The sequence below is a fragment of the Diabrotica virgifera genome, chromosome 2 (assembly GCF_917563875.1).
Source record: "Diabrotica virgifera virgifera chromosome 2, PGI_DIABVI_V3a".
Taxonomy (NCBI): domain Eukaryota; kingdom Metazoa; phylum Arthropoda; class Insecta; order Coleoptera; family Chrysomelidae; genus Diabrotica; species Diabrotica virgifera.
Genome location: NC_065444.1, coordinates 125,408,744 through 125,428,674, shown reverse-complemented (window position 1 = coordinate 125,428,674; position 19,931 = coordinate 125,408,744). Strand labels below are relative to the sequence as shown.

Here is a 19,931-nt window from a genome sequence, read left to right as displayed (position 1 = left end):
TTGCAAGGCCTGTTCCAAAATCGTAAGTTACATTCATTTTCACATTTCATTTTTTAAATGAGGAACTGACAAACAAAAGCATCATGTCCCACAAAAGAAATTTTTCTGGAAAGAGTGTTTTTATTCGACAAATTCGCTTTTACTTCTATAAAGACGGACATAGAGAGAAGCATCAAAATACAAAAATCCATCAAATTGTAGACAATTCCGCTTTAGTTCTTCAGCTTAAGTAACGTACTTTGTTCTTTAAGTAACGTACAAATTGCTAAAGAACTTATGTTCATAAAAGTTAATGTTAGTTTTTTACCAGATCTAATAAAGTCATTAGAATAAAGGAATTTACAATTAAGTGATTCGGTTAATCTTGTTAACACTTTTTCTGCTCATTGTCAAAAAATTCCCGGAAATACAGGGATTACAATTAGAAATAAATTAAAAAATGTTTTAGAAAAAAATGAGGGCTTCGACTGTTTGAGGAAAGTTGTACGTATTTTTGAAGGCAACTTTTCTGAAGATCTTACGACTTAATATATTGTTTTATTTTTGAGTATTTTTAATATGCATTTACATATTTAGACAAATTTAGAAAAAATACCTGCATATTTGTAGTAAAATTAATGCATATATATGCGCATATTTTGGTAATGTTGTGTTGCATATATTCCGCTCTCTAATGATCATGAATAAATAATTCATTATTAGTAATGATTACTAATATAACTAATTATTAATTACAAACATTACTTTTAAAAATAAATCCAATAATTTAAAAACACATAAAATATTTATTTTCGAAATAGTTCTGCAAATCTTTTCATTTATTTGAAGTCAGTAAATTTTAATAAAACAAATTTTTAGTAAATCGTATGGAAACAAAAAAAACGGTTTTCAAGTATGTAGGTGTATATAAAAGACCGAAATTTTGGTACCGACACTTAATAAAAATAAAGAAAAGATGGATTTTTGGATGGCAATTTGACCTCTGGTATATTTTTTGTTTAAATATTTTTGATACATTTTACATCTCAAGAATATGGGGGCCATTCCAAAAGTTTTATGTCATTTCTAAAAAATTGGTTAGGTACTCATCGTTGCCAGGTTGTACACCATTATTATGTTGTTATAGGGGAGTGCATTTAGATTTTCACTTCGGAAAAAATCAAACAAGATAAAACTTTTTGTAATTTCATTAAGAAATGTTTAATAAACAACATATCAAAAAGTTGTACTCGAGAAGTGGGTGCTTCATTTTTTATTAAACAAATGAACAGCGAAGTTAGATGTTTTTTTAAATAACTCCGAAAATATAATATTTAGAAAAAAACTGACTTGACCATTGAAAAACTCAGAAAATTTTACAAAAAAAACCTTATATAAATATTTTTCCAAAATTAAATCTCTAGCTTCCGTAATTTTTTATTTATAACGCTAAAGTCACCCTTCTCACACACATTGGCGCACAGTAAACTAGCGTTGGAAGAAGTGCACGGTTGAGTTTTTTTAATGTAATTCTTTAAATAATGGATCAAAAGAAATTTTACAAATTGGACATGAAACAATATGAAATAAGCTATTTTATGGTTGTAATAAAAAGAAATAAAATGTATGGATATAAGTACGGTGTGGGCGGAAAGTGAGACTTACATGAATTTTGTTTAAAAATGATTTAAAAATCTGTAACTAATATAATTTTACTTATAAAGCTCTCAAATTTGCACAACTTACCTCTCAATCATCTTACTAAACGATGTTTCATTCAAAAAAAATCTCAATAATGTAATTCAAATAATACGCTGTCTCAAAAAATGTAATTTTTGAAAACTTCGTAGTTCTACAGAATTCCCACCACTTTAAGACGGTATTACTCAAGTTTGAATAAATCTAATACATTTTTTTTTTTTGATATTTTTTTAAAGCCTAGGATGTGATCTTTATAAAACACTGAATTATTTTAGTTTAAAAATGAAATAAACAATTTGTTTTTGAGAAAACTAAGAAAGATAACAAAAATGTAATACAAAAACCGAAAATTACCAGCTGAAAAAATGTATATACAGAGTGATCAAACCTTTTTTCTGTAAAACTTACCTAAAATTAATTTAATAATAAGCTTCAAGAATAATAAATGTTCAACAAAAAAATTTTTTTAGCTCTTATACAGTATGTTTGCGTAACTTGGAACCTATTGATAACTTTTTTAATATCAGTTTTACGAAAAAAAGTTATTCTTTATAAAATACTCTGCATCGTATATAACATAAGATCCAACCATCAAATATCAAATTTTGTTAATTTTGTAAGAGGTATGTAAAAAATATGAATTTCACTCAAGAGTAAAGTACCTTTATATTTCACAATATCGAAAATTTTTATAAAAAAAAGTTGTTTGGAATTAAAAACTATGTTCCAATATGTAATTATATCCTTCTAATCGAGAATTTGTTTTTTTTTTAATATTGTTTCAAATTAATTATACCAAACATCATTAAATTTTCACTTATTATTTATGATAACTGATTTATTATTAATTTTATGAAGAAAGTTATTCGTCATAAATAGCTGTTCATGGTCTAACACTTAATATGCAAATATAAAATATTATATTTTATCAATATTATACGAGGTATTATGTAAAAAAATTGCATAAAAGTGTAACTGCATATTGACACATCGTTTTTAATTTTGAACAGCTTTCCATAATAACAATTTTCAGTATTATGAAAAATATAGGTATTTTACTCCTAACTGAAATTTTTATTTATTGACATATCTTGTACAAAATTGATAAAAATTGATATTTTATGATTGCATTTAAAGTTTTAGAATATGCAGAGCTTTTTACTAAGAATAACTTTTTATTTATGATCCCATTGCAACAATTTTTTGAATATTGAAGAGATAGATTTTGAATAATTTGTTCTTTCTTTCTAATACATTTTAATTTTTAATATTATTGTGAAAATTATTTGTTTATCTTTTTTTTTAAGAATGAAATTTCATATTTGTTTGATTGGATTCTACTTGTTTTTCATTTAAATATCCGCCATTTTGGATCCGCCATTTTGAAATTTAAATTTTTAATCTTTAATTCAGATTCAACAACCTGTTAAAAATAAAGACAATAAATGTTTTAGAAAAATGTTCTTTTTTATGTTCTTTTTATAAAATCCGCTTTTTGGATCCGCCATTTTATAGTTTATAATGTTAACATTTAAGTTGGGTTTATCAAATCTCTCAAAAATAAATATATGTAGAAATAAATACATTTTGTAAAGAAATTATGATTTTACAACTATTTTTTAAGTTATCCGCCATTTTGGATCTGCCATTTTATAATTTAAATTATCAAAATTTTATTCGGGTTCAGCAACCTCTCAAAAATATCCACATATATGTAAACAAACACGTTTTATAAAAAAAATTCGGATTTTACAACTGCTTTTTAAGGAATTTTAGGAAAAAATCCGCCATTTTGAATTTGCAAATTGTAATGCCAGATTCGGGTTCAGCATAATCAAAACTAAAATAAAAACATTTTTTATCAAAATAAAATGTTGAATTCACCCATATTCTTAACATTATTTATACAAAACAATTGTTATTGTTTAAACAATTAATAAACAATTAGCGGCGAAATTTGTGAGTAGAACTTTTTACTTTAACATATTTATAAACTAACAAAAAAAGTTTTAGAAAAATATAACCTTGTTTGATTTTTTCCGAAACATTGTATCTTCTCGTTCTAATTGCACTCCCCTATTAGTCCAAGTAATGAAACTTAAAATAGGACAAGACAAAACCTCGCAATTTTTACAGAATGGATCGATTTGCTTGAAAATTTGAGAGTAAGTAGTGGATAGCCCAAGAATCAAAATCTATATCATGCAGAAAGGCGCTTTTACCATGGGGGTGGTTGCCACCCCATCTCGGGGGGTGGAAATTTTTTATTATATTTTAATCGCAAAAGTTGGTAAAAACGTTCATTCTAAGCAAAAAACGTTTTATACATTTTTTTCATAAAACTGATAGTTTTCGATTTATGTATTCGCTATAGAAAGTGTTAGTTTTATATGGAAAAAAATCAATGTTTTTAATAAGTTTTCTGCTAATAACTCCAAAAGTTTTAGTTTTATCAAAACAACTTTACTTAACAAAAATGTACCTTTTGAAAAAATAAACAAAACCGTTTTTTTAAGTTTCTTTAAGACGAATAGTAATCGAGCTATACTTTATTATATGTTGGCTCTTCTTCGTTAAATGCTAAATATTGTAGTTTCAAAGTCAAAAAACGGGAAAACTATGCATTTTTCGAGGACTACTTGTTGTAACTAATTTAAAGTATTTAAAAATATCTATCTACAGAAATAAAAAAGCCTCTAGCTCAAAAATTAAGTGACGTATAATGAAAAGAATATCAGTCCCCATTTTTTTCAGCTAAAAAGTGTTCGGAAGCAACCCCCTAATCACCACCCTAATTAAAATTAGTCATTGACCTTATTTGGTCTTTTTTATTTATGTATTATTAATAGGTTCTAGAAGTTTGACCGGATTAGAATGATTAGTTTTAAAAAAATGGAGTTAAAAGCGAATAACGAATTTTTGTAGTTTGGAAAAAAATGGCCTTTTCTTCAGAATAGCAAGATTAGCATCAGAGATACAAAAAAATGTTTAAATATGAAATTGTAGCTTATTTAGTTCCCAAGAATTTGGTGTGCAAAAATTTTTTGTACAGCAAAAATTGAGTGAGCTATTGACAATTAAAACTTGTAATAACATGCAAAAACCACCTTTACCAACCCTTTCAAAGTCCCCTCTTTTTGCGACTGAGTATTTTAAAAATATTTAATATTAATAGGCTCATAGATCTTGTAATAACCTACAAAATACTTTTTTACCAAATTTCTAAAGTAAAAAATAAAAAAGTTACGGTTAAAAAATCAATATTTTTTTTGAAAAACAAAAAGGGGAAACCCATTGGAAACATAATAATGTAAGTAAACGATGTTTTTAGTCATTGGCCTTATTCATTTTTATTTATTTAAGTATTATTGATATATTCTAGAAGTTTAACTGGTTTAGATTGATTAGTTTTTAAAAAACTGGAGTTAAAAGCGTATAACGAATTTTTGTAGTTTGGTAAAAATGTCATTTTCTTCAGAATAGAAAGATTAGCATCAGAGATACAAAAAAATGTATTAATATAAAATTATAGGTTATTTAATTCCCAAGAACTTGGTTTGAAACAATTTTTTCTACAGCAAAAATTGAGTGAATTGTAAATGAGTATATCGAAAAACATTGATTTTTTCGATATAAAACAACACTTTCGATAGCGAATAAATCGAAAACTATTAATTTTATCAAAAAAATGTATAGAACATTTTTTGCTTAGAATGAATGTTTTTATCAACTTTTGCGGTCAAAATATATTAAAAATTTTCCACCCCCGAGACGGGGTGGCAACCACCCCCATGGTAAAAGCGCCTTTCGGCATCATATAGATTTTGATCCTTGGACTAGCACTAACTAGGCACTACTTATTCTCGAATTTTCAAGCAAATCGATCCATTCTGTAAAAATTGCGAGGTGAAAAGCTTCGGTTCCTGGCCTATGTACCTAATATGCGATCCGTACTAACGGTACAATGATCTCGGTACGGTGATTTTATAGTGCATCCATAACAGGATCCTGTCATGCCTTCTGTTGGCACGCAAATAGCCAGGACCATCTACTGTATTACAATCCCAAATTGCACAAAGCACTTAAATTTGAAAGTTCTGAGGTTGCTCTGCATGTGAAGGTTGGATATCAACGGGGCAATTTTCATTGTATTTATGGCAGCTTTAAAAAGTTAAATGGTTCAAGCTAAACCATTCTCTCAGATTTCGAAACCAAGGGGTTCACCTTCTTCCTCTGTCTCTTTTACTTTCCATAATCAACTGTAGCAGTCTGTTATCTTCGAAATTTATAAAATTATTTTTGCATTTTTATTTGATTCCTCGAAAATAGTGTGTTTATTGTTCCGTGTTTCGTTCCTACTCTGTTTTGTTTTAAGTGATACCCAAAACATGTAGAGCATAGTCTTTAGCTCGTATAATTACAATTTTTCCAATCGGAATTGACAGAAAAGTTTGTTCAGTTAATTGTTTCATAACATTAGCCTGAGCAGGAAGTTTTTCAAACTCCTTTTCTTTATTTATTTTTGTATTTTCTGTTTGTACACAACTCGTGCACGTAACTTTTTGTCACTTATTGTCACTTTTTGTCAAATACAACCAACCACACCTGAAGAAGTAATCTCAACTGTTTAAGAATTTTCTTTTTCTATTCGTGACGACGATTCAGGGGTTTTGTCAGTTTGATGTTCCTTAGTTCTTTTTCCGATTTATCTCCGATCTTAAATAAGATTTGAGTAGATCGACGTTTGAACGAGTCTGTTAGTCGGTTCTAGGGTCGTCTAATGAATTCTAGAATTGTCTGCCGACGTTCTGACTCTATTGATATCTCTTTTTCTTAAGAGAAGTTTGCTCTTATATTTACGACACATCAAAAAAAGGAATATAAAGGTAATATAAATCAAAAATTGTTTTTACATAAATATATGGTGTATATGTCCATAGTGTATATGGGTCAAAAAGAAATACATAAAAAATAGAGTAGTGCAAGTTCTTCTTGATGTGCCTGTCCGTGACGAATGTTGGCGATCATCATGGCAATATTTATCTTATCTGCAGCAGCGCGGAAAAGCTGCACATATGTTATGTTGAACCAGGGTCTAAGGTTTTTTAACCAAGATATTCTTCCTGGACCTCGCTTTCCAAATATTTATCCTTGTAGGACGGCTTGTTGGAGTTTATATCTGGATTCATTTAGCCTAATGTGTCCGAAGTATTGAAACTTTCTAGATTTGATGGTAGTCAGTACCGGATTCTTCTTCATTCTTCTGAGGACCACCTAATTTGTGACGTGATTTAACCTATTCTCCGATATAACCATATCTCAAATGCTTCCAATTTTCTGCACATATCTTCGTTCAAGGTTTAGAGAAGACATAGCATAGGGCATAGAATATATTTAGTGAATATTAAAAACACTAGGTATGTTGGTTCAGCACAGTTAGTTAACATGAATTTCTATTAACAGTCAATATCGCAGATAGTTACATATCAATAAGGGAACGTTTGTTTTCAGAGTAAAAAGCTTATACAAATACAGGTTTCCTGTATGATTACAAATTCATGGTTCTGTAATTACATTTTTAAAATTTCCGTGAAATAGTTAATGACACACCATTTTAAAACTTAATAGATAATACAATGCAATTTACTTACCTATATTCCTTAACCTAGTGTGTTCTAATAAAGTGATATGTTCTGGTTTTTTTCCTCTCTTACTGGGGAATGTTTGTAGTCCATCGGTTTCATTTATACCGTTCGACATAATATTTGTACTACCAATCTTAAATCTAAAATTGTACAATTTAAATTATAATCAAAAGAAATATTTGCTTTTGCTATTTACAGCTGTGGCTATTTAGCCCGATCAAAGAACAATCTGACCCAAAAAAAAATTAAGGAAGGATGAAAATTTGGGAATAGGTAGTTGAAATTGTCTATTATTATATAAGAAAAAGTTTACAATTCTACATCCCCTCTATTTTACAAAAATGGAGGGAAATACCCCTTCTCGGAGGTGAAAAAATATACATTCAAAATAAGTCCGGAATTAGATAAAATGACTAATTATAAGCAACTTTTGTTCTAGAGTTTTCTCACTATGTCAATACTTTATGAGTTATTTGCGAGTGAATATATTCATTTTTAACAACAAAAAACATGTTTTTCGACGATTTTTCGCAAATAACTCAAAAAGTAAGTATTTTATCGAAAAAAATATTCTTAGTAAAAATTTAGCTTATAAAAAAGTGAAAAGAATGGTGTACGCATGAAGTCTGCATACCCAGTAGAAGGGGAGTTGTAGCTAATGAAAAGTAGGTTCTTTTTCGTCCAATTCCAAATCGAATATTTCAAAGTGAAATAACCAAAAAACGGAGCACTTTCCGGGGAAAACTCATTTCAACTTTTTTAAAGTGTTTAAAAAAAGGTTTATTTTCGTTTTAAAAAAAAACTTTTAACAGTAAAAGTAAGTGAGTTACGCTCAAAATATTGTTGCTACCTTTTATATTTTGGTAAAAAGAATCGCGAAAATCACCCCCTAATTAGCATCCCAAATAAAATGAATCGTTACCGCTTCATAAGTTACTTTGCTTATGTATTCTTTATAATGAAGCTTCAAACTGTTCAGTTTTGAAAAAAATTGGTTTTAAAACAAAAATTTTTTCGATTCTGAAAAAAATTCCTTTTTTAAATATAAAAATTATTAGTAATACCAAAAATCTCAAAGAGTAATAAAATGTACGTTTTGCTTTTCTGATTATTTTGGATTTTTTTGTTTTCCTGGTAGACAAAAATTGGTTATGCTATGACTGTTCAAAATTTGCACACACTCGTGATTGGTGACTTGTTCAAGCCATTTTAACTACAGACTTTTCAAAAAGAAGCACTTTGAACCGATGAAACTTACAGATCATATAAAGAATACATAAGAAAAGTAAAGTGTGAGGCGGTAACGATTAAATTTATTTGGGATGCTAATTAGGGGGTGGCTTTCGCAATTTCTTTTACCAAAAAATAAAAGGTACCAACAATATTTTGAGCGTAACTCACTTACTTTTAATGTTAGAAGATCTTTTAAAAAACAAAAATAGGCCTTTTTTAAACACTTTAAAATAGTTAAAATTAGTTTTCCCTGAAAAGTGCTCCGTGTTTTGGTTATTTCACGTTGAAATATTCGATTTGAAATTTGACGAAGAAGAACCTACTCCTCATTAGCTACAACTTTGCTTCTGCTGGGTCAACAGACTTCATGCATACACCATTTGTTTCACTTTTTTATAAGCTATATTTTTGCTAAGAATACTTTTTTCGATAAAATACTTACTTTTGAGTTATTTGCGAAAAACCGTCCAAAACCATGTTTTTTTTAAATGAACATATTCACTCGCAAATAACTCGAAAAGTATTGACTTAGTGAAAAAACTCTATAGAACAAAAGTTGCTTAAAATTAGTTATTTTATCCAATTCCGGACTTATTTTGAATGTATATTTTCACCCCCGAGAAGGGGGTATTTCCCTCCATTTTTATAAAATGGAGGGGATGTAGAATTGTAAACTTTTTCTTATACAATAATAGACAATTTCAACTACCTATTCCCAAATTTTCATCCTTCCTTTATTCTTTTGGAGGTTTTCGTAACGATTTGTGTTCCTTGATCGGGCTAATTGAATAGTTTACACCCTTACATATTATTTTGTTAAGAATCGTTCCTAAAAAATGTTGACTTTACTAACAGAGAAAATAGTGCGTAATTATTAAACTGCGTAGAACGTCAAGATCATAGTTATTGTATTCATTCTGTTTTAGAACGTCGCGAAGAACAGTCAATTATAAAACAGGTCGCTGGGACTTTTCTGTTGGTTTATGTTGTAATTGTTAGTTTTATTACAACAATAAAAATTGAAAAGTATATTGGCTTTAATTACATTCATTGTGCAATCAATAGCGGGACCAAGTCCCCAACATAAGTGGTTCTTCGAAGCCGAATGGTAATAAGTGGTCCAAACGAAGTCGGATGGTAATAAAATTTTAATGGTTTATGGTTTTATGGATTTCAAATGCTGATGAAGTTATCGATTTTTTACAACTGTTTTGTGCAAAGCTGGTTAAAATTGGAGATTGGTGAGTCGTTAACATTTCCTTATATTTTTATTATTTCCTGTTACATAAACATATTCCCAATATATTTGAACTAGTTGGTTTTGATTTAATAATTATAATACTACAGGGTTTACTCTTTTTAAAGTTTAATAATTATAATAGTACAGGGTTTACTCTTTTTAAAGTTTAAACTATAATTCTATTATTAATAAGATGACGGAAGGTTTAGTAAGAAAGAGAGGGACTATTAAGGGAAAATTAACTATTTTTACAAAATTTGTAGATAGTAGTAATATTGTTGAGGGGAAAATTAATGACGAACAATTTCTTATTGAATTTGAAAGTAGATTATCTAGAGCGGAGAGACTGTTGGATGAATTTGAAGAAATTGAACAAGAAATGTTGGTTTTAGATGACAAATATAATGGAGAGTCTGAATTAATAAATTTTGAAAACTTATTTTATAAAATTATTTCGAAAGCTAGAAAGATTGTGAATGACAGTAGATATCCTGGTAATGCTAATGATAATCAAAGTTTGGTCAGTGACGTATATGGTGGGGGGGCTAAGATTAAGTTACCTCCAATTCCGATAGCAAATTTTGACGGTTCTGTAGAAAATTGGTTAGAGTTCAAAGATTGCTTTGAAAGTCTTATCCACAATGATAAAAGTATTCCTGATATTCAAAAATTTCATTTTTTAAAGCGAGCGTTACAGGGTGATGCCGCTAAAGTTCTGCAGAAGCGCCAAACGTCAGCAGTTAGTTATAATATTGTCTGGAAACTTTTGTGTGACAGGTATGACGATACTCCCATGTTGGTTGATTATCATTTAGATGCGTTGTTGTTGTTTCCAAATATGGTAAAGGAGTCAGCTGATCATTTGAGAAATATGTTGGATACTATGACAGAAACCCTGTTAACGTTGGAAAAGCTTGACATTTCAGTGGAAAATTGGGATCCAATAGTTATACACTGCCTAACAAAAAAATTTGACGACATTACATTTAGATGTTGGGAGGAAAAGCGGCCAAAGGGAAAAGTGGCTACTTTGGATGAATTCAAAACGTTTTTAAATGAAAGGGTAGATACTTTAAAGAATATTGAGAGGAATTCAAAAAAGGTTAAGGAAAATAAGGAACATAGCGCTGGTAGCCACAATAACAGAGGACATAATAAATGGCAACGACATAAATCATTTGTGAACACAGAGTCAAACTTAACAGAGACTAATACATTCAGTGTAACAAGTCAAGATCCGTTTTGTCATTATTGCAAAAATAAACATTACATTAATAACTGCGTGGAATTTGGGAAATTAAGAACTTTTGTGAGGTACGAACAAGCAAAAAAGTTGGGCCTTTGTCTAAATTGTTTAAAAAAGGCAAATCATACAAGTAAATACTGTAAAGCAGGTAACTGTAGGAAATGTGGACAAAAACACAACACGATGTTACATTATGATGTAAGACCAAATACAGCTACGGAAGTTGGTCGACCTGGTGGTAACAAAGAATATGATGGAGCGAAAGCTGGAGAAGCTGGTAATAGTGGTGGTTTGCTAGTTGGTACGTCTTCTTCACAGGCGTTAGAGGTTACACAGCATGTTGGGTCGGTTGTTTTGGATAATGGGATAGAGGTACCAGGAGAAATACTATTAGCAACCGCATTAGTACAGGTGATGGCAAAGGATGGCTCATGGCAAACATGTCGTGTTTTATTGGATTCTGGGAGTCAGCCAAACCTGATTACTTCTGAGTTAGCTGGTAAGTTGGAACTTCAACAAGATACAGTCACAATCAGAATTTTTGGTATCAATCAAAAGTCTTCTGGTGTTAGTGGCAGATGTATGGTTTCATTTAAGTCATTGCATAATAATTTTCAGAAAACAATTTCATGTTTGGTTGTGGCAAAGATCTGTGGTTTGATACCTAGTCAAAATCTAAATATATCTCAATTAAATATACCCCCTCATTTACCGCTAGCTGATCCTGGATTTGGATTTTCTGGTAAAGTGGACATGTTACTAGGTGCCGAGATGTTTTATAGTCTTCTTTGTGTGGGACAGATTAAATTATCTGAGTTTCAACCTGTGTTGCAGAAGACATTGCTGGGGTGGATACTGGCTGGACCGATGCAGAATCCACAGACGTATAACTCAACTATGTGTAATTTAAATGTAGTTGACATTCAAAATCAGTTGGAGAAATTTTGGGCCGTGGAAGAAATTCCTCAAGAGAGGCAGTCATTGTCTGTTGGTGAATTAGAGTGTGAGAGTATATTTGTGGAAAATACCAAGAGAGAAAAAGATGGTAAATTTATCGTTAGAATTCCATTTAAAGGAGAGTTGGAGCATTTGGGGGATTCTAAACTTGAAGCTAAGAACAGATTTTTAGCGTTGGAAAGAAGGTTAGAGAAAAATGTCGTTCTGAAGGATATGTATGGCTCCTTTATGAATGAATATATATCACTGGGTCACATGTCAGTGTCAGAACCTTCAGAAAGTGAAATAGCTTATTACCTTCCTCATCATGGAGTGTTGAATGAAAATTCAAGCACTACTAAGTTGCGAGTTGTCTTCAATGGTTCAATGAAAACAAATACGGGCGTGTCTCTTAATGATATTCAGCATGTTGGACCAAAGCTTCAGGAAGATCTTTTGTTGATTTTGTTGAGATTTAGGCAACATCCTAAGGTGGTGTGTGCAGACGTAGCAAAAATGTACCGAATGATTTGGGTATCACATAATCAACGGTGTTTGCAGAAGATATTTTGGAGAACTTCACCTAGTCAACAGCTGGAAGAATATACCTTGAACACGGTAACGTATGGAACGAGGTCAGCTCCATATCTTGCAATCAGGTGTTTGCGACAGTTAGGTATGGATGGTCAAAGGGAGTATCCTAAGGCAGCGGAAGTAATTTTAAGAGACTTTTATGTTGATGACGTGTTAACAGGAGCAGAGACAACAGAGGAATTATTGGAATTATGTACCCAGATGGTGTCAATACTAAAAGCTGGAGGTATGGAATTACGGAAGTGGGTATCAAATGATGAAGAAGTGCAACGGAAGTTAGACAGTTCAGTCTTGGTTGATCAGGTACATTTTGGAGAGAAAGAACAAAACAAAACGTTGGGACTCTATTGGAAATTTAAGCAAGATGAATTGTTGTTTGAAATTAAGTTTTCAGTTGAAGATGGAAGGCACACAAAAAGAAATATTCTGTCGGATGTATCGAAAATATTTGACCCGTTGGGGCTGGTCGCACCTAGTGTGGTTCTAGCCAAAATTATTTTGCAAAAACTGTGGAAGTTGGATTTGAAGTGGGATGAGTCATTACCTTGTGAGTTGGATGGTGAATGGTCTAGATTAAAATCGGATTTCATTGTATTAAATAAGTTAGCAATTTCTAGGCAGGTAGTATGTTCTGGTGTATCAGTGGTTGATATTCATGGCTTTTGTGACGCTTCTATAAATGCTTATGGTTGTTGTGTTTATTTGAGAAGTGTAAATAAATGTGGAGATACTTCAGTACATTTGTTGTGTGCAAAGGTAAGGGTGGCACCATTAAAAAGATTAACTATTCCTAGACTGGAACTATGTGGAGCCCTGTTATTAGGTAAGCTGGTAGCTAAGGCAAAACAAGCAATGACTATAAACTTTAGAAAAACAGTCTTTTGGTGTGATTCTACTGTGGTGTTGAGTTGGTTGAAAATGTCACCTAGTGATGTTCAGGTATTTGTGGGAAATCGTGTAAGCCAAATTCAGGAATTAACGGACCCAAAAGAGTGGAGACATGTTAGGACGGATCAAAACCCTGCAGATATCATATCTCGAGGTATTTTTCCATCAAAACTGATGGAGTGTCAAAGATGGTGGTATGGCCCAGATTGGTTAATGTTGGATGAGCAAAAATGGCCTATGTCCGTTCCTGAACCAATTAGTGATATGCCCGAGACTAGAGTGCATGTTGGAACCTGTCAAGATGCTAAGGACATATATAAGTTTCCATTTCATATATTCGGTCACATAATTAGATTAAAAAGGTCTTTGGCTTATTGTTTAAGATATTTTACAAAACTTTCACATAAAGAGACAGTATTGGGTGTTTTAACCCCTGCAGAGTTAACACATGCTATGAATATTTTGGTTAAGTTGGCGCAAAAGGAATCATTTTCGCAAGAGATTAAAGAATTGTCTAGTAAAGGGCAATTGTTGTCTAATAATACCCTACACAAGTTAAGTCCATTTCTTGATGCGAATGGTATCCTCAGGGTGGGGGGTCGACTACAGTTGTCGAGTTTGGAGTATGCGAAGAAGCATCCAGCTCTATTAAGCTCTAAGCATACATTAACAAAGTTGTTGGTTGAATGGGAACATGAACGTCTGTTACATGCTGGTCCTCAGGCGGTTTTGAGTTCAATCCGTGAACAGTTCTGGATAATTGGTGGTAGGAATTTGGTACGATATGCCATTCATAGGTGTGTGCAGTGCTTCAAGGCCCGGCCAGTTCCACTGTCTCAGATAATGGCTCCTTTACCTAAAGATCGGGTAACGCCATCACCTCCATTTTATGTAACGGGGATGGACTATGCTGGTCCATTCCAAATTAAAAATAAATATGGGAGAAAGTCTATACTTTCAAAATGTTATGTATGTCTGTTTGTATGCTGCTCTACTAAAGCAGTTCATATTGAGTTGGTGTCGGACTTGACAAAAGAGGCGTTTATCGCGTGCTTTCGTAGATTTGTTGCACGTAGGGGTAAACCATTAAAGGTCTTGTCCGACAATGGTACCCAGTTCGTTGGGGCAAATAACGAATTAAAACTATTGGGAGATTTTTTATTGTCTTATTCACAGTCTTTAACAAATTCAGTCAGTAGTGAAGGTATTAACTGGAACTTCATTCCAGCCAAGTCTCCAAACTTTGGTGGTCTATGGGAGGCGGGGGTAAAGTCCTGTAAAAAACACTTAAAAAGAATTTTGGGCAATGGTAATCTTACATTTGAGGAGTTTTATACCATTCTAGTTCAAATAGAAGCTGTCCTAAACTCAAGACCTTTATGTCCTTTGTCCTCAAGTCCTGATGATTTTGAGTCCCTTACTCCCTCTCATTTCCTTATTGGACGACGACTCACCTCATTACCGGATCCTGATGTACGAGAAATACCTATAAATCGATTATCTAGGTATCAACATATGCAAATGCTTCAACAGCACTTCTGGACGAGGTGGTCTTTGGACTATATTACCGAAATGCAGCAGAAAGTTAAGTGGTTTACTGAAAAACCAAATTTAGAAGTTGGACAATTGGTGGTGCTGAAGGAAGACAATCTTCCTCCTTGTCAATGGAAGATGGGACGTGTACAGGAAGTGTATGTCGGCCCTGATAACAAAGTGCGGGTTGCGCGTATTCAAACTGTAAATGGCGAATATAAGCGATCAATTTCAAAGTTATGTCCCTTACCAATTGACAATGTTTAAGAAAATATACTCTTTTTTTTATGTATTCTTTTTTATGTATTAATTTTTATGTATTCATTTTTATGTACTCATTTATATGTAATCATTGTTATGTATTCATTTTTGTTTGTCCAATTGAGGATTTACTTGTCTTATAAATTGTTTAACTTTATGTTTATTGAAATAATATTTCAAGGTGGGGGAATATGTTAAGAATCGTTCCTAAAAAATGTTGACTTTACTAACAGAGAAAATAGTGCGTAATTATTAAACTGCGTAGAACGTCAAGATCATAGTTATTGTATTCATTCTGTTTTAGAACGTCGCGAAGAACAGTCAATTATAAAACAGGTCGCTGGGACTTTTCTGTTGGTTTATGTTGTAATTGTTAGTTTTATTACAACAATAAAAATTGAAAAGTATATTGGCTTTAATTACATTCATTGTGCAATCAATAGCGGGACCAAGTCCCCAACATATTTAATAGCCGATTTTTTAAATTTTTACCTCGTTTAAACGCACTTTTTACATCAAAATGACGTTAATTGGCAGTGGCGAACCCAGAATAGGTAAATTAAAATTAAAAAAATCAAAATAAACCAAATTCTATTTTATAAAATGTAACAAAATGGAAATTATAGAAAAAGGTTTTTTGTGTAAAATGGAATGAGTCTTTAATGATAAAAAAAATAAGAAATTCTGAGTTAAAAATATCCAGTTTTGGACGTGTTTTATTTTATTTTTCAATACGCGCGAATTTTTTGACAAACACTTTGACATAAATATAGCAAATCTGTTCGACACTGCGATTTTACAGTATTACAATGTAAAATTGAAAGTGTAAACTATTCAACGACCAGAGCTGTACATAATAAAATGTCTGTAAAGAATCAATAGGTTAAGTTTATTCGTATTGTAAGACAGAAAACCTGTTTTAATGTAAGATATAAGAAAAATGACGGGCAAGCACATGGTTTAAATTGAGACATTAGGTGCGTTCGCGGGAGCCTGTCGAGGACTAGTCGGCGACAAATTAGCAGCAAAACGCATGCGCACTTTAAAATGATATAATTAATATCGTTAATAGATAAATATACAAGGTATATTTTAATATTATAATTTAATAATTAGTTATTAATATTAATTAAAAGTAAATATACCTTGTTTATGTATCTATTAACGATATTATTTTTATTAAATGAGGTTAGAAATTGTCGGCGACAATTTGTCAACTGTACCCGCGAACGCACCTAATGTGAATACAGTTTAAAATAAAAACATTATGCATCTGATTGGTATTTATACAAAGGTATTTTTTTGATTAAGGTACTACCATAAGTACCCAGTTAAAATGTATTTCATTCTCATCTAGTTAGTTCAGTGGTTCAGTTATATCCTCCTAGAGAACGAAATAGTTGTCAGTGATTCACTTCGAAGTTTGTGGATTATTACGGAATTTGAGGAGAAAGATGAGTAATTTCAGTGGCGTGTAAAATTATACTATAATTTTACGTGTATAATTCTTTAATTTTAAGTTATATTATTAGTTTAGTAAGCAATAAGTAACATTTCATGCAACAATTCACTTCCAACTATTTCGTTCTTTGAGTATAGTAATGATTCGATGTTGATGAAATGAATAAAAAAAATTTGCTTGCATGAAAATAAAATATGCAGAACAAACGTTAGAAAACGGACACCATTTCCGACACCGAGACCAACAAAAAGAAACACCCGCATATTGGAAATTAAGCATATTGCATATTGTCTCCAGTTCACAAAAAGGGAGACGTGATAGAGTGCTATAATTATAGAGGCATCACTCTACTCAATATAGCATATAAAGTATTGTCCAACGTATTGTACAAAAGAATGCTCCCCTAAGCATAGCGAATAGATACAGGATATCATTGCCGCTTCCAACCTAATAAATCAACAACGGACCAAATCTTTACATTGAGGCAGATTCTTGAAAAACCCCTAGAGTTCGGCGTCGACATCCACCACATATTCATTAATTTCAAAGCAGCATACGACTCGGTTAATACATATAAACTTCTCCTAGCTATGTTGTAATTCCAAATACTGCTTCCCAACATATACAAATACTGCTACCGGTCCCAACCTAACACAAATATGTGTCAATATATTTAACAAAGATGTGCCAATTTTCGGATATGCAGATGACATCGTCATCTAGGGCCATACACTCTCTGGCCCATGCATTTTGGTCGTTAAGAGCATCAGCACACAGAATGGGACTAAATAAAGATGTCCAAAACACAAAATATATTATGTGTTGTACTAGGTCAAGCAATCAGACACCTAGAATAAGAATAATTGACGATTTGCTCATCTATAAGATACTAATAAGAACAGTGCTAACATATGGAGCAGAAAAGTGGTCAATTACACAGAAGGACCACGAACTGCTTAAACGTATTTAGCGAAAAAATCTTAAAAATAATCTATTTTGTATAGAAATACATATAAATATAATTTACAACTTTAAGTTGTATAGAAATTTCGGGGAACCTGAGGTTGTAAAATTCATTAAGAGCAAACAGTAGCGATCAAAAGGTAGCAACAAACGCGTTCCAAGATGGCGGCTCTAATTTTGAATATTTTGTCGAGATATTTGGCACACATATTCGTAATATAATAAAGAATGGCGGTACCGAGCCCAATTTCAGAAATATGTTAGTATGTCGAAATTACCTAATAACTAAATAAAATATTGAAAAAAGGAGCCTGTACCGCCATTAAGAAAGACAAAAAAATACATTTTCTTCAAATAAACTTTTTTATCCCGTGCCTAGATTTTGTGTCACATTGGAACTACTAAAAATCGCTTTTTCTATAACAAGAAATCGAACGTCGCTGACTTGGCAACATTTCGCGCCTATGTGTATAAAAATTATTGTTTTTGATAGTATAAACGTCACTGTCAGTGTCGAATTACCGACGCACTGTTGCCTCACTTTTGAAAGTTCGCAGAACTTTCGCAATGTTTGACCGCGTTTGTTGCTACCTGTTGATCGTTACTGTGTGCCCTTAAGGTAGCACGTCTTATATGGATAAGGCATGTAATCAGACGAGGGGAAGGTGCAACAATCACAACAGTTTTTGACTGAATGGGATGGGGAGCGGATGGGATAACCATCCAGACGAAGACCGAGACTTAGATATCAAGACAACCTAGAGAATAATATAAGATCTATTGGAGTTAGAGCATGGAGAAGAGTTGCTAGAGACAAGAGTGAAACGAAGATTCATCTGAAGAAGGCTTTGATTCATAACGAGCTGTGATGCCACTGATAATGATCAGTATGACAGCATTATGTGGTGCGATTTAAGAAAGTTAATAATAAACAATGTAGTGTACGACATACTTATGTGATGTAAATAAAGCATTATGAACCGGTGGAACTGTGGTAATAATTTTAATGGCAATATGTGGAAGTGGTAGTGATTATGTACGGGATTTATATGAGCATCAAAAAATAGGAGTAATCCATATCGATTTAATTTTTAAAAGTCTTAAACAAACATTGTCTACATGCATTGTTTACATTACATAAATAGGTGACATTGATGTTGCAATGTAGTCCACTCGTTTTGAAAACTCCAAAGTCAGCGATTCTAATATTATTAGTAATTCACGGTCACATTCGGGTGTCGTCAATCATAACAAAACAATTACGATTTATTTATAGATACGGAGAAAGTAAAGAAGGGATTGATTCATTATTCAGACATCGCCGGGGTTAGATCATAGACTTTGTCCACCAACTAGTTACTGGAGTATTTAGTGTTCCAAATAAATATATGTCTGGTAAATAGTGTTTTCAACTTAATCAACCCCATCATCGGGGATAACAACCCCAAGTACCAAGATAATTATAATAGCTTACATTTACAATATCAACAAGATCATAAAAAGGAAATGCAATAATTTACCTCTCCTCAAAGTCATTAAAGTCAATACAAGCATGGAGTTTATCATCATCCAATTCATTAAATATTGTCCCTCTGACTTGATTTGGTTTCAGGGCTATCCAATTGATAGTCGGTAGCTTGTATTTGGTCTGAACTTTCCTTTTGATGGTCATCGCTCCATCCGGAGCCTGCATAAAACCAGCAGGTGGTGGCGGAATATTGGGACCTCCTCCGGATCTTAACGGTGGCGGGGGCGGACATGGTGGTGGTGGTGGAGCAGCAGGAGCAGCGGGAGGTGGACATGGGGGTGGACAAGGTGGAGGAACAGGAACCTTTGCAGGCTCTTGTGATTGCTGTTTGGCAAGATCGGCGATGCCAGGCACTAAAATAAATTGTTAAATAAGTTTAATTATAAAACCAAATTATAATTCTGATGAACCACAAGGCAATAATTGTAGTGTAGTACCTAAATACATAAATGGCAAAAATATTGTTGTTATTTTGAAGGATATACCTCATACAAATAAATGTATTTTAGGATTTTATGTAGTACAAACTTGAAATAAAGCGGAAACAAAATTTCAAAAGAATTAAAATGTAAGACTAATAAGATTATCGTATAATTATCTCGTCTAATAAGGTACTATCTAATAAAAACGTACTATCAGGTGCAAAAAAATGGTCCATTCCTTATTTCTTATTTATTTAAAGTTGTATAATTTTAGAGACATTAAATATTACGTATGTAAAT

At 32.0% G+C, this 19,931-nt stretch overlaps 1 protein-coding gene across 1 annotated transcript in view; it reads right to left on the bottom strand.

The window, feature by feature from the left end:
* The window catches only part of LOC114324638 (formin-like protein), a 384,693-nt gene that overhangs the window by 36,128 nt on the left and 328,634 nt on the right, over window positions 1-19,931 (bottom strand). The window contains exons 9-10 of the mRNA XM_028272506.2: window positions 19,202-19,562; window positions 7,332-7,465 (exon numbers count right to left, since the gene is read on the bottom strand). Coding sequence (XP_028128307.1) covers window positions 7,332-7,465; window positions 19,202-19,562 — 495 coding nt within the window. The remainder of the gene's footprint in view (window positions 1-7,331; window positions 7,466-19,201; window positions 19,563-19,931) is intronic.